Genomic DNA, 19,180 nt, shown 5'->3' on the forward strand with positions numbered 1-19,180 from the left:
TCAGAGATTACGTTGACACTGTTTAAACTCTTTCAGGAAAAATCACCATTACATGTAATATCTTTACTTCTAAAAATGTGCAGAGGAAGCTTATTATTTTTCTAATAAACTTTTCAGTTTAATTTGCTTTCCCTTCAGTTCTCTGAATCATGCAACAAGAATGTTTAATAATAGAAGATGAAACATGTTTAAACATTGACATTCTTCTATCCTTAAGTTTCAGGAATTATGTTACAGATTAAAAATTAGTGCATTATGTATATGTTTGATGGCAGTACTATTTATTTATCTTTCAGATAAAGTTCTATATGGGAAACATATTTTACAAAGTTATAACCATAGCCATATTTTTAGTGTATGCGTGATTGCATGAATCCATCACATAATTTGAAGATACATACGAGATGGTATCTTTTGAATTCTTCTGAGTTATGGGACTTCTTGTCACCAAAGATAAAGTGTTCTGTATAATGATTGCAATATGTGGACAGAGACCGACAAATACAATGCTTCTCTGGTAGAGAAACTAGATTTTGAAAAGAGAAGAAAAGGCAATGTTTAAAAGAGATTTCCCATTATTTATTCCTGGTTAGCATATATTAACTCTGCCTGGGCCATATGAAAACATGAATTCTCTGTAGTCAAAAGAAAAATCAGCATAATTAACATTCCATTTCCAGATGTAATCATATAGAATAAGAATATAGGAACAGGCTGTAGCAAAAGAAAATGTTGATTGCAGAAGGAGAAAATAATGTAAACAGGATACTCAGATCATGGAACATGTAAAGCAGTATGATTAAAAAGGAATGTGAGTATGTCATTAAACAGACGGGAAATGAGATCTTCCAGAATCAGGTGAGAAGTTTCCTTTTCTAATGAAATGGGAGGCTGGGAAGGTTGGACTTCAGGGAAGGACTTTGGCGTTAGTCAAATGGCTGAAAAGGCATCCAAGCAGATCAAACCAAAGCAAATCAGAAGGATTCCCCGTTAATTTCCCAACCTCAGTCTCTTGATTCCGTTAATAGTCTCAAAAGTGAGCCTCTAATTAGCAATTTGACCTCCTTGCCAAGAATTGCCCAGGGAAGATCGCTTTTCCAAGGACACAGCCAGTATGTTAGAAATCATAGCTTTTGTACAAATTTAGACAGTGACATTCTGGTTCAGAAATTCATTTGCCTTTTACTTGGGTTGGTAGGAGTCAAACTGAAAACCCGATCAGCCAGGGCTGCAGGCCTGCCAGCAGAGCTCCCTGAAGGAGCAAAGTTGTTGGGCCTCTGCACATGCAGTAATTCTCGGCACCTTTCACTTCCTTTGCTACCCTGTTCCCCACCATCTTTTTATTCCTTAACCTAAAAAGTGCAATTTAATTCCATTAGAATAAAGGTGAAGCCTTAACCTAGTTATTTATGGGGAGCAATTAAATAAATACATCAGGTATGAATGGGGTTACACTTTTCTCCACTGTGAGGCTGAGGCCTAATCAATGAGAAATATACTGAAATTCCTTTATAATGACATTGTGGAGAATGTATCTAAATCTTCTGTACTGTCTACAGTTGTTTGTTTTCTTGGACATGACCCAACCCGTGGGATGTATACATCCATTTAACAATAACCATAGCTATGTAAAGCTGTTGTTTATCCAGAACTTTGTATCTGGCAAACATATATTATTAGGCTTTTTACATATGTTTTTGTTTTTAATACTTATAAGAACCCCATGGTTTTAAAGCTTACTGCAGAACCCAAATTAATACATGGTTTAAAGGACCTGGAAGCAGACCTTGTCTGTTGGGCTTCAAAGCCTCAATTCTTGGCAACACGCACAGTGGCCAATCTTAACAGTCACTGAAGAAATCATGCATATTCTCACCTAGTCCAATATCTGCCTCCTTCTCACCAGAGAAATATGTAGCACTTTATAAGCTAAATGTGCAATTACCAAATTTTAAGGTTTTAAGAAAATGACTTGAAATAGTCATTGACTCTCTATTATAGAACCATAGAAATACTCTTGAGGCTGATAATATTTTGAAATTACTACTTTAATGCTCCCAACAGTCCCCTTGTGGGCTTGAAAAGTTCATCTATTTTCCAGAATTAGCCATGCCTCATGGTAGTTCACTCCACTCTAACCCACATTCAGTGGCACTGGGATCCTGCTTCCTGTACGTAGAGTGATGCACAGTGCCTCCTGCGCTGGAACACAGGAGTCCTATTACATAGCTCAGCACCAGCAACACCTTGTGACTGTCTTGTGTCTCGAACCAGGGAGTAACTTAAGATCAGAGAGAATCTGGTTAATTAACAGTAATATAATTTTGAGTTCTTTGAATCATGTGCATCATTTAGACTGCCTCTGGTTTAGAACAAAACACTTTCTATGCTAATATGTTTCCAATTTACCTTGACTTAGTATGGTGAAGATTCAAGAAAAAATTAAAAGTGTTGGCCTGATTTTCACCCTGCAGTCCCTAAATACTTTTTCTCCATTTGCGTAAGATGCTTATTGCTGACTTTCAGCATTGGTTGGGGAAGAGGGAGCTCGCATGGTCATGCTGCTGTTCAAGTTCCAATCCCTGAACTGGGATGGGTACATGTCACTATAAAAGGTGATGAAGAAGATGATAGCACCTTTGAAAATCTATACCTGGCCTCCATCAGCATTCTAGACTGGAACCTAGCCTCGTAGGACTTCTAAGGACATGTGATTCACTCCCTGGCAGCCTCTAATTTTTTTTTTTTTTTTTTTTTAAGTAGTGCTGTTGTCTCCTGGGCATCTGGGGATCATCATGGAAAGGACCAAGTGATCTTTGTTCCCAAGAGGGTTGGAGAATGAACGATCTGTAAATTCCAGGCCTCACTGTGTCTTGAGGGAGAAAAATAAGCCCAAGTCAGAAAAGGACCCTGCTGGAATAAGTGGACATGAGCACCAGGTCCCCTATATCACCCAGGGCTGGCCTTCACATGAGCCTTCTCTGACAATTCAGCCCCTGATCTCATCACTCATATACCTTCTTGTGGTCTAATCAGGCCTTCTCTGCTGGCCAGGCATGGGCATCAGAACTGCTGCTGTGACTTCCTTCATATGCCCCAGCAGTCGCCCAAAGGGCCCTGATGTCCTGCCTGCCATGGGGGTTAGGCTCCACAGCTTCTGATAGCGAGGGGGTCACAAACTCTCCTTTATGAATCCTCTGAAATCTGTGTGTCACTAAAGGATAATAGGTGCCAGGCACTTCAGGGGATCAAAGCAGCAGTCAGAGAGGAATTATGTTGGTCAGTTTTGCATTGTTATAAAGGAATACCTGAGACTGGGTAATTTACAAAAAAAGATGTTTAGGTGGCTCACAGTTCTACAGGCTGTACAAGCATTGCACCGGCATCTGCTCAGCTTCTGGTGAGGCTTCAGGAAACTTTTACTGGCGGTGGAAGGTGAAGGGGGAGCAGGTGTGTCACATGGTGAGAGAAGGAGCAAGAGAGATGAGAGGAGGCACCAGGCTCTTTTTAACAATTGGATCTGTGTGAAACAGATCTTGTTGATCTGTTACTTGTTGAGGAGGGCACCAAGCCATTCATGAATGGCATGACCAAACACCTGCCATCAGGCCCTACCTCCAACACTGAGGATTAATTTCAACATGAGATTTGGAGGAGACAGGCATCCAAACTATATCAGGGATACAGACTGCTCTGCCCAGCCTTTCTGAAGCTGCTCAAGCCTCTACTCCCCTAACAGGATATTTTTGGCCTCTGGATATTCTGTGAGATTGTTACATACCATATAGGTAACTGGCTTGTGCAACGTCTTGACAATAAAAGATATTTACTCAAACCCGGGAATAACAGTGTATATTCACAAACTTCGTGCCTTTAAAGAGTCATTTTAGCATTCATTTATTCATGCACCTACACATTCACTTAGTGATTCATTTATTTATTCATTCAACAAACATTGAACACTAATTCCAGGTAGGCAGCTTAATGGGGAAGAGGGAAAATATTGAATCATATTCTATTGTATCACATCCCCCAAAACTGCAAATTGTCTAAATTATAAAACTATTGTTAAGTTAAATGTATGTTTATTAAGTTTCTAAAAATCAAACTAAAGCTCTCATGTCATAGAAACCAACGTTGAAGAATTAGCAAATTCATTTCCACATTAAAAAAAAATAAGTAATTAGCCTGGCATTGAACTTGTTGTAAGTTCTGGGACATTTTGGCATTTATGCAATTACCACTATACTTTTATATGGCATCAATTACACTGTAATAGGCTCATGGCAAATAAGTATATCATGGCTTCTAATATAAAGAACAGAAACTACTAAGTAACCTCAGTAGTTAAAATTCTTGATCCACATAACTACCTATTACCAGTTAAGTTGTGGAATCTGTGGTTTTGGTATATAATTGTCTGAATTAAATACATTAATGTGTAATTACATGAAAAGAAACCATGTAGCTTAATTCAATTACAGTACAATTGTTATCACTGACTGTAAAGTGATACCAATTAAACCTTCTTTTAAACACCAAAAATTAAGATTTAACTACTGAAGAAACTCTAGAATGTAAAGTGATGGTCTACTATAGGTGGAATATCCCTTAGTATTTTCAGAGATTTAATGGCATTCCTAAAATTAAAAACATCTTTCTCCTTTATTGCTGGCATTAGTTGTGCCTTATTCAGGAGAGTTTCTTTCTCTTTTTTTTTTTTTTTTTTTTTTGAGACAGAGTCTTGCTCTGTCACCCCAGGCTGGAGTGCCGTGGCACGCTCTTAGCTTACCACAACCTCCACCTTCTAGGTTCAAACAATTCTCCTGCCTCAGCCTCCCAAGTATCTGGGACTACAGGCATGCACCACCACACCTGTCTAATTTTTGTATTTTTAATAGAGATGGGGTTTCACCATGTTGACCAGGCTGGTCTCAAACTCCTGACCTCAAGTGATCTGCCCACTTTGGCCTCCCAAAGTGCTAGGATTAATAGGCATGAGCCACCGTGCCCCGCCAGGAGAGTTTCAAACAGGCACTAATTAACATCTTAAAAGATATCAACAATTCAGCATTTGCATGTTGACAAAGAGACAAATTATGAAATATATATTCATATAGAGTAAATATTTAATTTTAGTGGGTGGGCAACGGGGTGGAATTTGGAAAAGGCAAAGCCTGATATCAATGCTAATACTATTACTTAAATTATGAAATTTTGTTTATCAAAAACAGTTGGGTGTTGGCAATTTTGTATCATTCAACCTAATAAGATAGTAGCAATTAAACTACTTTATAAATAGCATAGCAATAAAAATACCACCTTTATGATATATTTATCCCTCATGTGTATTGAGTTGATCTTTTCCAAGCTGAGTGAACTTGGACAAGTTATTTAATTTCTGAGCTTCAATTTTTATCTTCAGGAAACTGGGGGTAATAATAGCTACACAATGGATTACTGTAATGATTAAAAGGAGGCAACAGGCCGGGCGCGGTGGCTCAAGCCTGTAATCCCAGCACTCTGGGAGGCCGAGATGGGCGGATCACGAGGTCAGGAGATCGAGACCATCCTGGCTAACGCGGCGAAACCCCGTCTCTACTAAAAAATACAAAAAAACTAGCTGGGCGAGGTGGCGGGCACCTGTAGTCCCACCTACTCAGGAGGCTGAGGCAGGAGAATGGCGTAAACCCGGGAGGCGGAGCTTGCAGTGAGCTGGGATCCAGCCACTGCACTCCAGCCTGGGCGACAGAGCAAGACTCCGTCTCAAAAAAAAAAAAAAGAAAAAGAAAAAAAGGAGGCAACATAGTCAAAGACCTTGGAACAGTGCTTTAATATGAAATAGTCATCTCTCCCACCTCCCCATTAGGCATCTTTTACGCTTATATGCATAATTGTACAAGGAACCAATGGCTTAGATCTGTTAAGAGTCTAAAACATATCAGATGAGTGAGAATTTCATCAAACTTGTAATTTTGACACAGCACATACATATTTTTCACATGAGATACATATTGTTAACAGGAGAATCTGATAATATGTGATTGAACTTTTAGAGCTGGTGTTTTTTTTTAGCAGAACTTTAGATATTGAAGAAAAATTTTCTGCATAAGAGTCAAATTTTCCTTTCATACACCACCTGTTTCTAACTTACATGTGCTGCTCTATGACCAGGTCTAAATTCCAGATGTTCCAAGTAGCTCTTCATTTAATCTTGTCTTCTGATGGCACCTAAACAAATATATCAAAACTTGTACAACATTTAGAAAGTGGAACTTGAAGATTTTCTTTCTGTTAGACAAATAGACGCCATCTGGAAAAAATAACCCCAGGCACTTGGACACAGGAGCATGACGCTTGTTGGCTGGACACCCAATGAATACCTTACACTACTTTCTTTGGCTCCCACCCTTGCCTGCTCATTTCAAATCTTGAACACTTGAGCAGGCGCTGGGCTGTTAGACAAGGGAATCCTTGTTCCCCATACACCCAAACACTGTGAAGGCTCGCTCTTAATTTGAAAGATAAGCTTGCAAGGATTATCTGGACCGAAATGTTTCCTTTCATACTGTGACACCTGTTCTATGAAGGACTGCTATATATCACTGTGTATTTAATATTAATTGGTAACAATGTTTTATTTTTTATTTCTTCCATATATTTTTCAACATTTGCCACATCCCATTTTAAACAGGCGTGTCCTCATATAATCTTTCCTTCCTGCTCCCCTCCTTCCCTTTCTATTTTATCTAATGCTAGTTTGTAAAAGAAAAAAAAAACCATATATGTTACTGCTATTTATTTTACTGACTGACTTTTATTCCAGAATTAGTGTTATAATAATATTAGTACTATTTTGCTTTTCAAAATGGACAGAACTGAATTTAAATAATGGCAATATTATTTGTCAGCTCTTAGGGGGAAATCAAGTAAATCTTATTGGAAATCATAAAAGTAATCTTCACTTTGATTTTGATGATAAAATCTTTATGATAAAAATAGCTCTTAATGGCCTTTTTTTCATATATCAAACTTTCAGCGGAACTACACTTTTATGCAGCATGCTTAAGTCGCTTCTTTTCTAAGACATTTTCTTTTGTCAATTGTGAGCTGGTAGCCTTTCAAAACCCAAAAGCAATTGCCCAGAACTTCTGGAATTCATTTTTATTACATCCCATGATCTGAGCAGTAGGGAGCCCTGTGAAACATGTTTGATCAAACATTAATTTTATAAATTGCCTTCCTTCCCTACAATTCCCATGAAAAAGGTATTCAGCTAGATTAAAACTCTGGAAAATTTTAATGGGAACTTTGAAATCTGTTTGAGTTCAGCTTTTTGGAAAAATAAAACCACCTAATGGAAGTAGTCTTTATACCAGAAGTGGATCTGCCTTTGAGGCAATTTTCTTTCATGCATAATGATGAAATGGCAGCAGGATAATCTAAAAGTTTGAAACATCTTTGACAAATCCATACGCTGCTTATAATAATATCTAAAGGGTCAAGTGTGTTTGATATGATGATGAAGAGCAAGAAGATGATAATTTGCAACAATGTCACTCTTGTCTTTCACAGTCCTACCCTGGTCCAAGCCTGGAAAGTGAAGACTTCAACATTCCACCAATTACTCCTCCTTCCCTCCCAGACCACTCGCTGGTGCACCTGAATGAAGTTGAGTCTGGTTACCATTCTCTGTGTCACCCCATGAACCATAATGGCCTGCTACCATTTCATCCACAAAACATGGACCTCCCTGAAATCACTGTCTCCAATATGCTGGGCCAGGACGGAACACTGCTTTCTAACTCCATTTCTGTGGTAAGAATCTGCTTACCTGTTTGTGGTGGGGGCTGAGGGATACCGTAAGCACATGGACCAAGTTCATGCGAAGGCCTGACGTTGTGATGATAGCATTCTGAAACTATTTCTAGCTATGTAGACAGTTCTTTAGAAATCATACACATTTCTAAAGCAATATTCTGTTTTATATTTAAGTCAAGGCAAAATCAATTAATTACTTGTGCAGTCACTCATATTTATGACCCAAAGTACTAAATACTGTTTGACACTGTATGTGTTGTCATAGAGTCTAACCAGCTTACCAGCTTTCACAGAAAAAGTCACCTTGAAAGATGCCACCTCTCATCCAGTGGAGGATTCCTCCCCGTAAGGGAGATCCCCACATCTTCTCAACTGGAGCTGCTGCTAACCTTGATTTTCCTTCCTATTTTCGGCTCTCAAGTTCCACAAATGTATACCATAGGAAAGTAAGAAAACAATTTTCAGTTTTATTTTGGAGGTATAATTCTGATGAAAAAAAAGTATCTCCATTAAAGTGTTTCAGTCTACTGGACCTGTTGTCTAACAATTTATAATGACAACACTATGAATTCCCCTTAATTTTTCAAATTTAATAGGAATGTGTGTCAACCAGCAAACTAGCAAAAAATCAAATTCTCAGGCTCTACCCAGGGGCTCCAGGGGTTTGTATTTTTTACAAGCATCCCACACTTGAGAAACACTGGTTTATTATAAAATCTTTTCTTCTGATTTTTATGTCTTTTGAAACTTAATAATTTCTCTGTCTATACCCCAATAGTGGAAAAAAAAATCAGTAGTATACGGCCAAGGAGAGAGCTTTAGACCATGTCATAAAACCCTCCTCCCAGGTTAACAGTGACTTTTAATTAGCACTTTTTGGTTTTCATTGTTCAGTCACTTAACATTTCAACTAACTCTCTTGTCATTTTCATAAGTCACTGAACAGTACTGTCATTTTCACAATGAATAAATTGATTAACTTGCCAATATTATGTTGTTTCTGATTAAAAAAACACATTTCATATCATCACTTATCTAAATCATTGGGGGATATATCTCTAACTTGAGTGATTTTACAGGAGGAATTTTCTGTTAATCATGAACATAAAGGTGGAATAAAAGTAGAGTCAAAAGAAACTCCAAGGTAGTTTCTTTAGAGAATGAAACCCAGAGCCTACTGCCTCATACACAATGGTGTATAGAATTTTTCTAAAATCTGGCAGCCATCTGGGCGGCCAAGAGGGGAGAACTCATTGGCAACACCGTCACTCAGGTTTTTAGATTATATTCCGCTTGTATAGATTTAGCTTATGAGTATTAAGTATGACTCCATAAATAGAAAATGGATTTTTTTTTTAACATGCTAAATGTATAAAGCTGAAAAATATATTTCAGTGTAGTCACCTTGAAAAATCACCTGCCTGCTTCTCTTTGGGACTAAACCTTCGGACCCGATTCATGAGCCAAAGAGGGCATTCAGGTCATGCCTCTGTAGGGACCCCTGTTCCCTAGAAAGGAGAAGAAGGGGGCAGTCAGTATACATAGAAAATGCCAGTTTTGTTCTCTAGGCTTGTTCCTCATGGTGGGAATGAGATTGGGGCCATAGGAAGGATAATGAGATATTCAGTTATACAGTTCAAGCCTTTTTCCTTTATAAAATTTACCTCCTTTCTAGTAACACATTTACCCTCCTTAGCATTTCTACATCCATCTCAATACATCTTTAAGAGACCTCACACTTAAAGAAATGCTTATGCAGTGTCAGCAACTGTGGCTCAGAGATTTTTTCCAGATTTGCTGCCCATGGCAGTTATGCCATCCTCAAATGGCACATTTGGGACTGGGCTCAGTCACAGCCACAAGATAGGCCATTTCAGCTCTGTTCCCACTGTCCCTTCCTCTTTCCCTATCGGGAGCTTCTTTCTGTTCATAAAATTTCCTTATTCTATCTGCCCACCAACCCACTGTCAAAAACTGGACTTTGATAATTTTGCCTCAACATGGTGTTTCCCTAGGAACTTTCAACGTTTTGCAGAGTAGAGGGGAAACAAATCCCCTATTTGGCCTAAGCTAAAGGAATGAAGCTCTGATTTGCCATTCTAGTTCTTGAAGGTGAGCCTGTTCAGGATTTTCATAGGGTGGCAAGTCTTTCCAATACCCCTCAAGCTACATTCTGGAGCTGCACGTCTACTGTGCCTCCTCACAGCACTGGTCCTAGCCTTTAATGCTGCAAGCAAAAAGCGACTCCAGCAAATACCCGTGTTGGTGAGACTGTGGGTAAGGTTCAGCACTTCCCAGTGGAATGTGGTGTGATGATGGAGCTCTTCTATGATCTGTGCTGTCCAACAGCAGTAGCCACTGGCTATTAAATGCGGCTGGTAGGACTGAGGGATCAATTTTTCATTTTATTTTATTTTAATTACTTTACATTTAAGTAGCCACATTCACCTAGCAGCTACTGTATTAGAGAGTATAAGTCTAGTTAATGATGTTGACTCTAGCATTAAGTCTATATTAAGCCCATTTTTTCCAAGCCAGCATGGTCTCAGAGAAAGAAGATTTGGAGATTACATTTATTGTTTCTGTTTCTCAAGGCTTGGGGATCTCTGGCTGGATTCCAGAAGCCAGAGTCTGATACACTATAAAGTTGCAATAGAAATCTAATAAAGTTGGAAGAATCAGGAGCTATCTTTTGTCTACTAATTCCTATGAGAAACAAAGAGCCTCTTCAGTTCTTGTTTTGAGCTCTCATGTGACTAGAATGCCATTCCTCAGTGTATATATTTTGAATGCTTACCATGGTCTCAATGTTTGAAAAGGCTCAAATGATTGATAAGACCTAGCTACTGTTCTTCTGGACAGTGAAAACGTAAATAGTTATGAAACAATTAGAAACATGGGGCAATTAGAGACCAAGAGAAGGGCCCAACTCAGAAGTACTGGCCATGAACTCAGTAGGAACTCTTAGTTGAAAGAGATGACTGTACTCTGGTTTGGGTATAAAACTTAGTAGAAAAGGTAGGACAACAGTCACAGCTTGAAGGTGGGCTTTGATTTGGATAAACCAAGAGGAAAGAAAAGGCATGTTGGAGAGTGTTCAAAAATCAGATTGGGTATTTTGAAGTGGGAGATTTGACGAAAACCTTCAAAAAGTAAAGAACTTGGCCATGTTAGGAAAGATTATAAGCAGTCGCTGGTGGTTTTTACTCAAGGGTAAAAGTACTATGAAAGCAATGTTGTAGGAAAATCCTTCTGGCAATAGGACCCTGTGTCGATAGCAGCGGTAAGAGACAGGGGTTATGGGAAGCCCCTTGGGCCTGTTATCCCGATGTAGGTAAGAGGTGCCGAGGAACTATAGCAGTGTGGTGTGCCATTAAGCCATCTTCGCATCCACAAATATGTATGGATCTAAAGATGAACAACATTTTGTCTTTTCATATTTTACATTTTAAAAGCATGAAGGGATTATTTTCTTTGAAAGAAACTTTGAATATTAAATTTGCTCATCACGCTTCCTTGTAAAAACATACTAAAACTCTTTGCTAGCAAGTTTTCTCGTGGCTAATATGATCACCAAATTTAACAGCTGAGCTATGGGCTGGTTTGCCAATCGTTGAAATATGTTTATGTGTAGGGACAGTTTATTTCATCAGTGCCATTAGACAGGAATGTAGTGTCTACAGATATGAGAGCGTAAATGTTGCCCACCTAGAAATGACAGTGCCCCTTCCAAGATTTTCTTTCCAGGTCACCTACAGTATGAGAACAACTAATAAAAGCTAACAGTTGTAGATTCTAAATATTGATTTTGCTGTGAATTTAAAAATCCTATAAGTAGAAGCCATCCTGGGAAAATGTATGTATAGGATCAACTTTCTCTAATTATATTTTCTAAAAGCTCTTGAATGTGATCAAAGCTGAGCCTTTTGCTGTTAGTATTGTGATTGTATCTTTGTGTTAGTATTTTCACATGGTGACATTTTACTATTCGAATGGATCAAGGAAGTGAAAAATACTTAAGTTCTTGTATATTATTTATTATATATATTTAGATATTGCATAGATTTTAGATGTTATTGTGATGTTTTATATATGCATTATGAGATATTATGAGATGTTACTTATATATCAATGATTATAATGTATGCCATTAGCTGAAATTTTGTTTTTAGATATATTTTCTTGTATCTGCCTCTGTTTCTTATGTCCACTGGCAACATAAGTGATACAATTTCACCATTTATAAGCATTCCCTACAAATGCCTAATATAGTAAACATCAACAATTTAGTCCATAATTAAAAATCAGTATCTGAATGAGGGACTAGTATCCCAATTTTACAAATGAAAAATGAAAGTTCAAAGTGGTTAAGTGACTTAATGGCTTAGCCAGTAAATACTCCAGCTTCCTTATCAGGAAAGTGGGGATGATATTACTAGGCCTTACCTCGCGGGGTTCAGGAAATATTTAAGATTACTCAGACCAGTAGCTGGCACATAGGAAGCATTATATAAGTGCTGGTTAAATAAAATTAGAAAAGCAAGCCTGTACAACTCTTTTGGAGAAGTTAAAATGCATAGGAAGGAAGACTTTCCAAAAGAGTTATTTATACCTTCACCCTGAATCTTCACATCTGTCAAAAAAGACTGCAATAAGCCTACTATTAACCAAAGGAGTATTTACCTTTTACTGGGTGTCTTTATTTATCATTGTGATTCAAATTGATGTCTTTGGGCCAAAGAGCCTCGATTCAAATCCTGATGCTTCTGCGTACCAACTGTGTGACCGTGAGTAACTTTTTGTGCCTCAGTTTCACCTGTTTAATCTCATGATGTTGCAAGTATTAAAGTAGCTATTATCTGTAATGTCTGGCTAGACAGATTCAATAGGACCTCTTTCTGATAAAAAGGTATCCAAAGTAGATATCTGTATTGCCTTCTGGAATTTATTGTAGACATATTGGAGTGCAGCATACATAGGGTGAAAGTTTTTCCCAAATTTCCCACCACTTTTTTGCATTTTCTTGTCTGTGCATTTTATTGTTAGTAGGGATTCCTGCAACTAGTTAAATTTCTGGCACTTTGAAAAAGATTCTGTTTTCCTAAAGTCCCTCTTTTCTAAGACAGGCTATAAAACGGTAGAATTTCTGTAAGTATATAGCTGTCAAATAAGTGCCAATTAGTTCTGATTCTCTAGGTCCAAGTTAAATAGTCATTCATGACCCAATATGCAAGAGTTCCATTTTTCTCAACATTCCTCTGAGTTATTTTGATAGTAAGTAATTGATTTGTGTGCACTTCTCAGAGAGTGGAGTCTGGTTAGAAAAGCATTGAAATGAGAGCCATGGATAAGCTTGTCAATCATGGGCAAGTCACTGAACCCTCTTACAAGCAGCATTAGAGTAGATCTATACAAGACTGGGTCTACACTGAGCTTGTTGGAAGTGGGGTCGGGGGTGGGGCACAGGAGTTAGCCGGAGCAGTATTGCTTTTATTTTTATTTGCATTTCTTATAAAAGTTCCCTTGAACAAATGTTCTGCCCCCAAGAAGATGGAAAGCCCAAGACTAGTTGATCTCCGTGATCCTTTTCAGGACTAGCATTTTCCTATAATTTGTTCTCTGTCAACCACACAACTTTGATCTAGACTTTGAGACTCACTGGGTTTGTCATGTTAGTTACTTAGTAATTTTTCTTGCCATTGCTTTGGCTGTCTCAGTGTTTTAATTGCGACCCCCCATGCCCCTTCAAAGTTTAATCAATTGTAAGAACCTACTGGATAGATAATTTCTTTTGACTGGAAAATGTAATCCTGCCATTAAAAAAAAAAAAAAAAAAGTGACTTTGCTTTGTGTGGATGGATAGTGTTTTCATGTTGTTCAAAGGAAACTACAGAACTATTTTAGCAGAAAGGTAGAATAAGAAAATGCCCATATTAAGTATTCATGACTGAAGAAAAATCCTTTGATTTCTCCAAACTGAAATCAAGAGCCTCTCTTCTGTTTCTCCCTACTTTGGTACATTCACCGCTGGGCTTAATCATGGATTGGTGAACGGAAAAATGCAACCTTGTATAAAGTCATCCCAGACTCTCAGCCTGGCCTATATGTGGTGATTGCTTGTTCTTTGTGCAGTCAACAGAAGCTCTTTCATACAAAGAAAAACCATGCAAAGTTTTAGAATGGCCTCAAAGAAAGGATTCATTTAGAACCTGGGCTTTTTGTAGAGTGTGCTTCCTAATGACACATTATAGAAAATTTACAATGAGGAAGGCAACAAAGGCGATTTCAATTTCTTTGAATGTGTCAAATTTCCAGTTCTGGAGTTTGAAATGGAAAAAAGATGTTAAAAGGCAATAAAACTGGGGGGTTTATTTCCCAAATGCCTTCTTTTTCCAGCGAACAAAAGCAAGCATAATGTATATACTCAGATTTATTGTCATTTTTAGCATTCAGTCATGGTACACTTTGCATTCAAAGGCCACTGTACAACTGTTTTGACAACCATCACTTTCATAGGTGCTATACAGGACTCATGAAACCGAAGCAGAAGTGTTCCTTCAGGCCTATAGGGAGTGCCGCACATCATGGAATTCAGATGTATTAGAGCAGCATGAATTTCCAATATGTTGCCATTATGGAAAAGACCACTGGCATATTGAATAATGCAGCTTTCAAAGCTAAGCAGAAAATGTGATTACAGACAATTTGATTGCTGTTTTTAAAATAAATATTTTCTAAATCGAGGTATTTTATTTCATGTAATGCATAAAGTATGTAACCATGGACTAGAGCTAGGCATCTTTCAGAACACGGAGGAGCTTATGATGTCAGCCCATTTAATGATGGAATAATAGAAGTGTTTGTTTAAAACGGAATGGATGTCACAGCCACTTGTTCCTTTCTTTAAACAGAAAGGAAAATAAGCCATAAAAAATAATTTTGCCACTTTGACAGAAGAAAAATGATGAAGAACAATTATTTAGCGTTATGCCACAGTTCAGCAGATGTTTAGCAATTACAACTTCCCCCCCCCACACAAATTATCCTTTTTTGAATATCGCAGAACACAAGAACAATGCATTAAACCACTTTAATGGGCTGGTTTTTTTGTTCTTAGTTTTGACCAAATACAGTAAATATGTGGGTTGGTTGTGTTTTTTCTTTTTGGACAAATGCTTAATAAGGTCAAAAATAGGTGTTATTTGTAGTTAGTTGTTAAGATCTACTTAAGACCTTTGTTTGTGCAAAACAGACTACTTTGAATGTGGTATTAATGTAGTTCAATGGACTCAGTATGTTAATGATTTGGGGCTATCTTTTATTGCTATAATAAAATATTATTCCAAACTAGAGTTCTTCTTAATAGTATTCAGGAAAGGAGCCAATTTAAAAATAACACTTTTTCTTTTCTAAGCCAAGTAGTTAGACTCAAGATTCACTGGGTATATAGGAGTTCTTGTACTTTTTCTTTAACCCTAGAGTTCATATAAATGTGTGCCTCACCCATGTATGAAAGAAGTAAAAAAGGTATAACATCAGTTATATAATATGCTATAAGCAAACTCTGCGACCTACTTAATCCAGTCTCTTAAGTCTAGACAGGAGTAAACCTAAACCATTTCAGATATGTGGTTTTCTAGGAGCCAAGATTCCACAACTTTACTTGGTAGCCTGTTTGTGTTTAATTAACCTTGTAACATTAAGTTAAATTGCATTAAGATATTTAGATTCCTTCCAGGAATTTCTTTATTAAAGTTAAACCAAAATCTCTTACTTACAAAATAGGCAATTTTAGCCTATTTTGTCTGCCTCAGCCATCTGAATGCTTGGAGAACACTTGATTTCAAATATTTGACATTTATTAAGTCAATCCTGCAGTTGTGTTTTACCTGGCCCAAATAAGCCCAATTCCTTTAACCTTTCCTCAAAGGTCATTATTTTTCAATTTTTAAATCAAACTCGCTCTTTTTTTTTTTTTTTTGATGTTTGTAATCTTAAGGAATGTTGACCACAATGGATGGCAGAGCTCTAGAACCTGAGATTGCAGATTAATTTCTGATTTTTTCGAATTATTCTCTGCCTCTACGTGGATGTTTTATGATAGGGTCCTTAATAGCATCATTGATTGCTGATATGTTTAATTGCTGATTCCTTGATCCCTCCTACAGTGTGTGACTCTTGCTATGTTGGTTTCTAGCCAGCAGTTTCCCATCTTGTATTTATGCAGCTCATTTCATGTCCTAAAGGCAAACATCTGAAAAGTCCATTGTGGTGTTGCTCTTCAAGGCGTCTTTTTTTCCTGCCTGGGTATCCATTATTTAGCAAACAGAGATGAATAAAAAAATTTAGTGTAGTTTATATGTGAATAATTGTCTTTGGACAAAGGGGTTCTAAGTACATCCATAAGTAAGAATTTCCAGATCCTAGCCATGAGCTTTCAGTCATTAGTTATAACTTCAAAATTGTTAGTAGAATGTTTCCTAATGTGTGGAGGAGGCAGTTTGGGGAAAGCAGCACAGAACCTGGATAAAGAAGACACAGGACTGGAAAGAAGGAATAAACAATAAATGAAAACAGCCCTGTTCTGGATAGCAGTTACATACCTGGAGGATCTGTCCAGGCATGTGTGGGGGTATGGATGGGGCTTCTTGCTTCCTCCAGTGCTTCTGGAACTGAGCTCTATGCTCCTCATTTCAGGTCCAGCAAGTGTTCTGTCCTCACTCTCCTACCTTGAATAATTATGCTGGTGCTTCATGTATCAAGGATTGCTTTCTCTTTTCTTCCTTCACCATTTAGCATTAACACTCAGCATTAACTCCACTCCCCACGGAGAAAACCGTTTTTCTGGTTCTCTCTCTACCTCATAAGCTCATTACAGGAAAGAGGACCTAGAAACCCTGAGAGCTTACTTGGTTTCATTGCCTAGACCTCCATGCAGAAATTACTGATAACGGTGCTCTCTGTAAGTGTACAACCCATAGTAGATCAATATCTATTTCTGATTGAATGAATCTATTTGTTCGCACTTAAAGTTATCTCCAGCCATAATATTTTCCCCTGACAGGTACAAGATTATCATTGCTTTTTGGGCTGACACTTCTAAGCAGTTGTTTAGTCTTCTAAAATGATACAAGTATTCCAGTTTTATAGAAAGTATAATGTCATTTATCATGGGGTCTAAAATGCTATAATGCTTTCAGTATACCTAAGTGAATTTGAGCCCTAAACATAGATTTAACTTTACAGTCTTAATATTTAATCAACTTACCACTGAACCTATTCCACTATTAAATTGATATATTTGACAATTAATTACAATGTGTAGTTGATCCTCCTTTTAGATGAATCCATTTATTTTCTGAGTATAGCTGTTTCTGTAGAGAAAAACTATCAGTAAAATTATAAGACTTCTAAAGGAATATATTTGTGCCTACTCTTCCAAAGTCTTTGGGCAGAAGTAGTAGTAGTGTGAAAAATTAATGCCTATTAAACATTTGCCCATATGACTCATGTTATTTTTTTAATTACTGATGATATCTTAGCTTGCCACATCTTTGACTTGCTTTTTGCTTGCTTTATGTAAGTAGATTATTGACATTGAAATGTTGCATTATAAACTCATTTTGTCATGAAATCATGGGAGAATGCATCTAAAATGTTTTTCAGGAGAACAATGAGCCAGTCTCATTTCAAGACACCATTTTCTTCATTATTCATTAACTATTATTATCTAGAGCATATGGGATTGCTTTAAGAGCAGGTTTTGGTTTTAGATATTTTTTCCATTTTAGATTTTTTCTAGTTTGAAAGTTTCAAGGTCTCTTATGTGGACAAGCATTACCTACAGAAACATAATATTATTTGTCTTTTTATATTGGCCATTTATATACTTCTTTCTACCAGCAGCAATACACACTGCATAGGAGAAAAGATATGAAGTCTTGGAGGGTTTTTGACCATTTGTTACAGTCATTAAAATACTAGATTTGACTTTCCTTTTTTAAATAATTTAAAATATCACAAATACCAAAATCATCCAGAGAACATATCTTTTTTTCTTACACCTAATAAATATATTTAACATTTTGATAAATATATAATCACAAAATTGATAGTCAAATTCTCTGAATTTAATGGACTGTACAGATTCCCCAGAGAAATAGAAGTACTCTTCGACAGAGAGAGGATTAAACTTCTTTTTGTAATTCAGGGTAACATTTTTATTTTTGATAGGCAAGAAACCCTCTCAAAATGTGTTACATTTGAAAAGCATTATTTTTCAACCTTTAGGGAGTTTTGTTTTCTTTAATCATGATCTTGATAATCTTTAATAAAAATATGCTCCAACCCTGAAAACATATCATGCTATTAAATGCTTTACATTTTTATATCTGTTGTATATGTAATCACATTCTGTATTAACCAGTAGATGTAACTAATGGTTTACCAAATGGAGATAGGATCATAATTCATACAATATGAAACTTGCAAAAGCTATGGATGAAAGATAACTCTCTGCAGTTCTTAAGATAGTGGATTCATAAAGTTTATTGATGAAAACACTATTATTAAGGCTATCAAGAGACAAAGAAAATTATTAGCATCTTGAAGTATTTTTTTCTATTGTGATGTGTGTGTATATAGTATGTATGTATATAGTATATATGTATATGTGTGTATATATAGTATATATGTATACTATATATTATATATACTATATATACACACATCTACATATGTACAGTATATGTACTATATACATATATACTATATATACAGTATATATAGTATATATATGTGTATATAGTACATATAGTATATATGTGTATATAGTATATATAGTATATATATGTGTGTGTATATATATATAGTGCTTGAAAAGTTAACAGGAAAAGGAAAATAGGCTATGATCACGTAACTATTATTCACATAGAATAAAAGTATATATGTATGTATGTATGTATCTTTCTTTCTGTCTCTCTGCGCATTCATGTGTTGATTAGGTTTGTGTGTCTGGGACTCTGATCCCATTGTCTTTAGTATTAAAAGGTAGCTGCACCAAGGTGAAGCCATGGCTGAAAATATCAGCGGCCATTTTCCCACTGGACAGATGCAGAGTGGGACCTCTAGTTAATAGCTACTGTCACATGGATTTTTTCTTGTGTGTGGTTGTTTTCTCTTTCCCCAAAGCAGCCTCGTTCCTGATTTCCGTAGCACGCAGGCTGGCCTGTATTTCCCAGCTAATAGCAGATGCTCTGCCTTCAGATCTGCAGGTGGTATGTATAGTAAACGATAGAACCCAGGAACTGATCGTTCACTTGCGTTACATATATGAAATTTGGCAAAAGTGCGAGACCAT

The 19,180-nt window shown here is 36.9% G+C and overlaps 1 protein-coding gene across 1 annotated transcript in view; it reads left to right on the forward strand.

Annotated features, from left to right (window-relative positions):
* The window catches only part of TOX (thymocyte selection-associated high mobility group box), a 150,553-nt gene that overhangs the window by 13,608 nt on the left and 117,765 nt on the right, over positions 1–19,180 (forward strand). The window contains exon 2 of the mRNA XM_011931950.1: positions 7,576–7,818. Coding sequence (XP_011787340.1) covers positions 7,576–7,818 — 243 coding nt within the window. The remainder of the gene's footprint in view (positions 1–7,575; positions 7,819–19,180) is intronic.

This window comes from Colobus angolensis, unplaced genomic scaffold (genome assembly GCF_000951035.1).
Source record: "Colobus angolensis palliatus isolate OR3802 unplaced genomic scaffold, Cang.pa_1.0 Scaffold92, whole genome shotgun sequence".
Lineage (NCBI taxonomy): Eukaryota > Metazoa > Chordata > Mammalia > Primates > Cercopithecidae > Colobus > Colobus angolensis.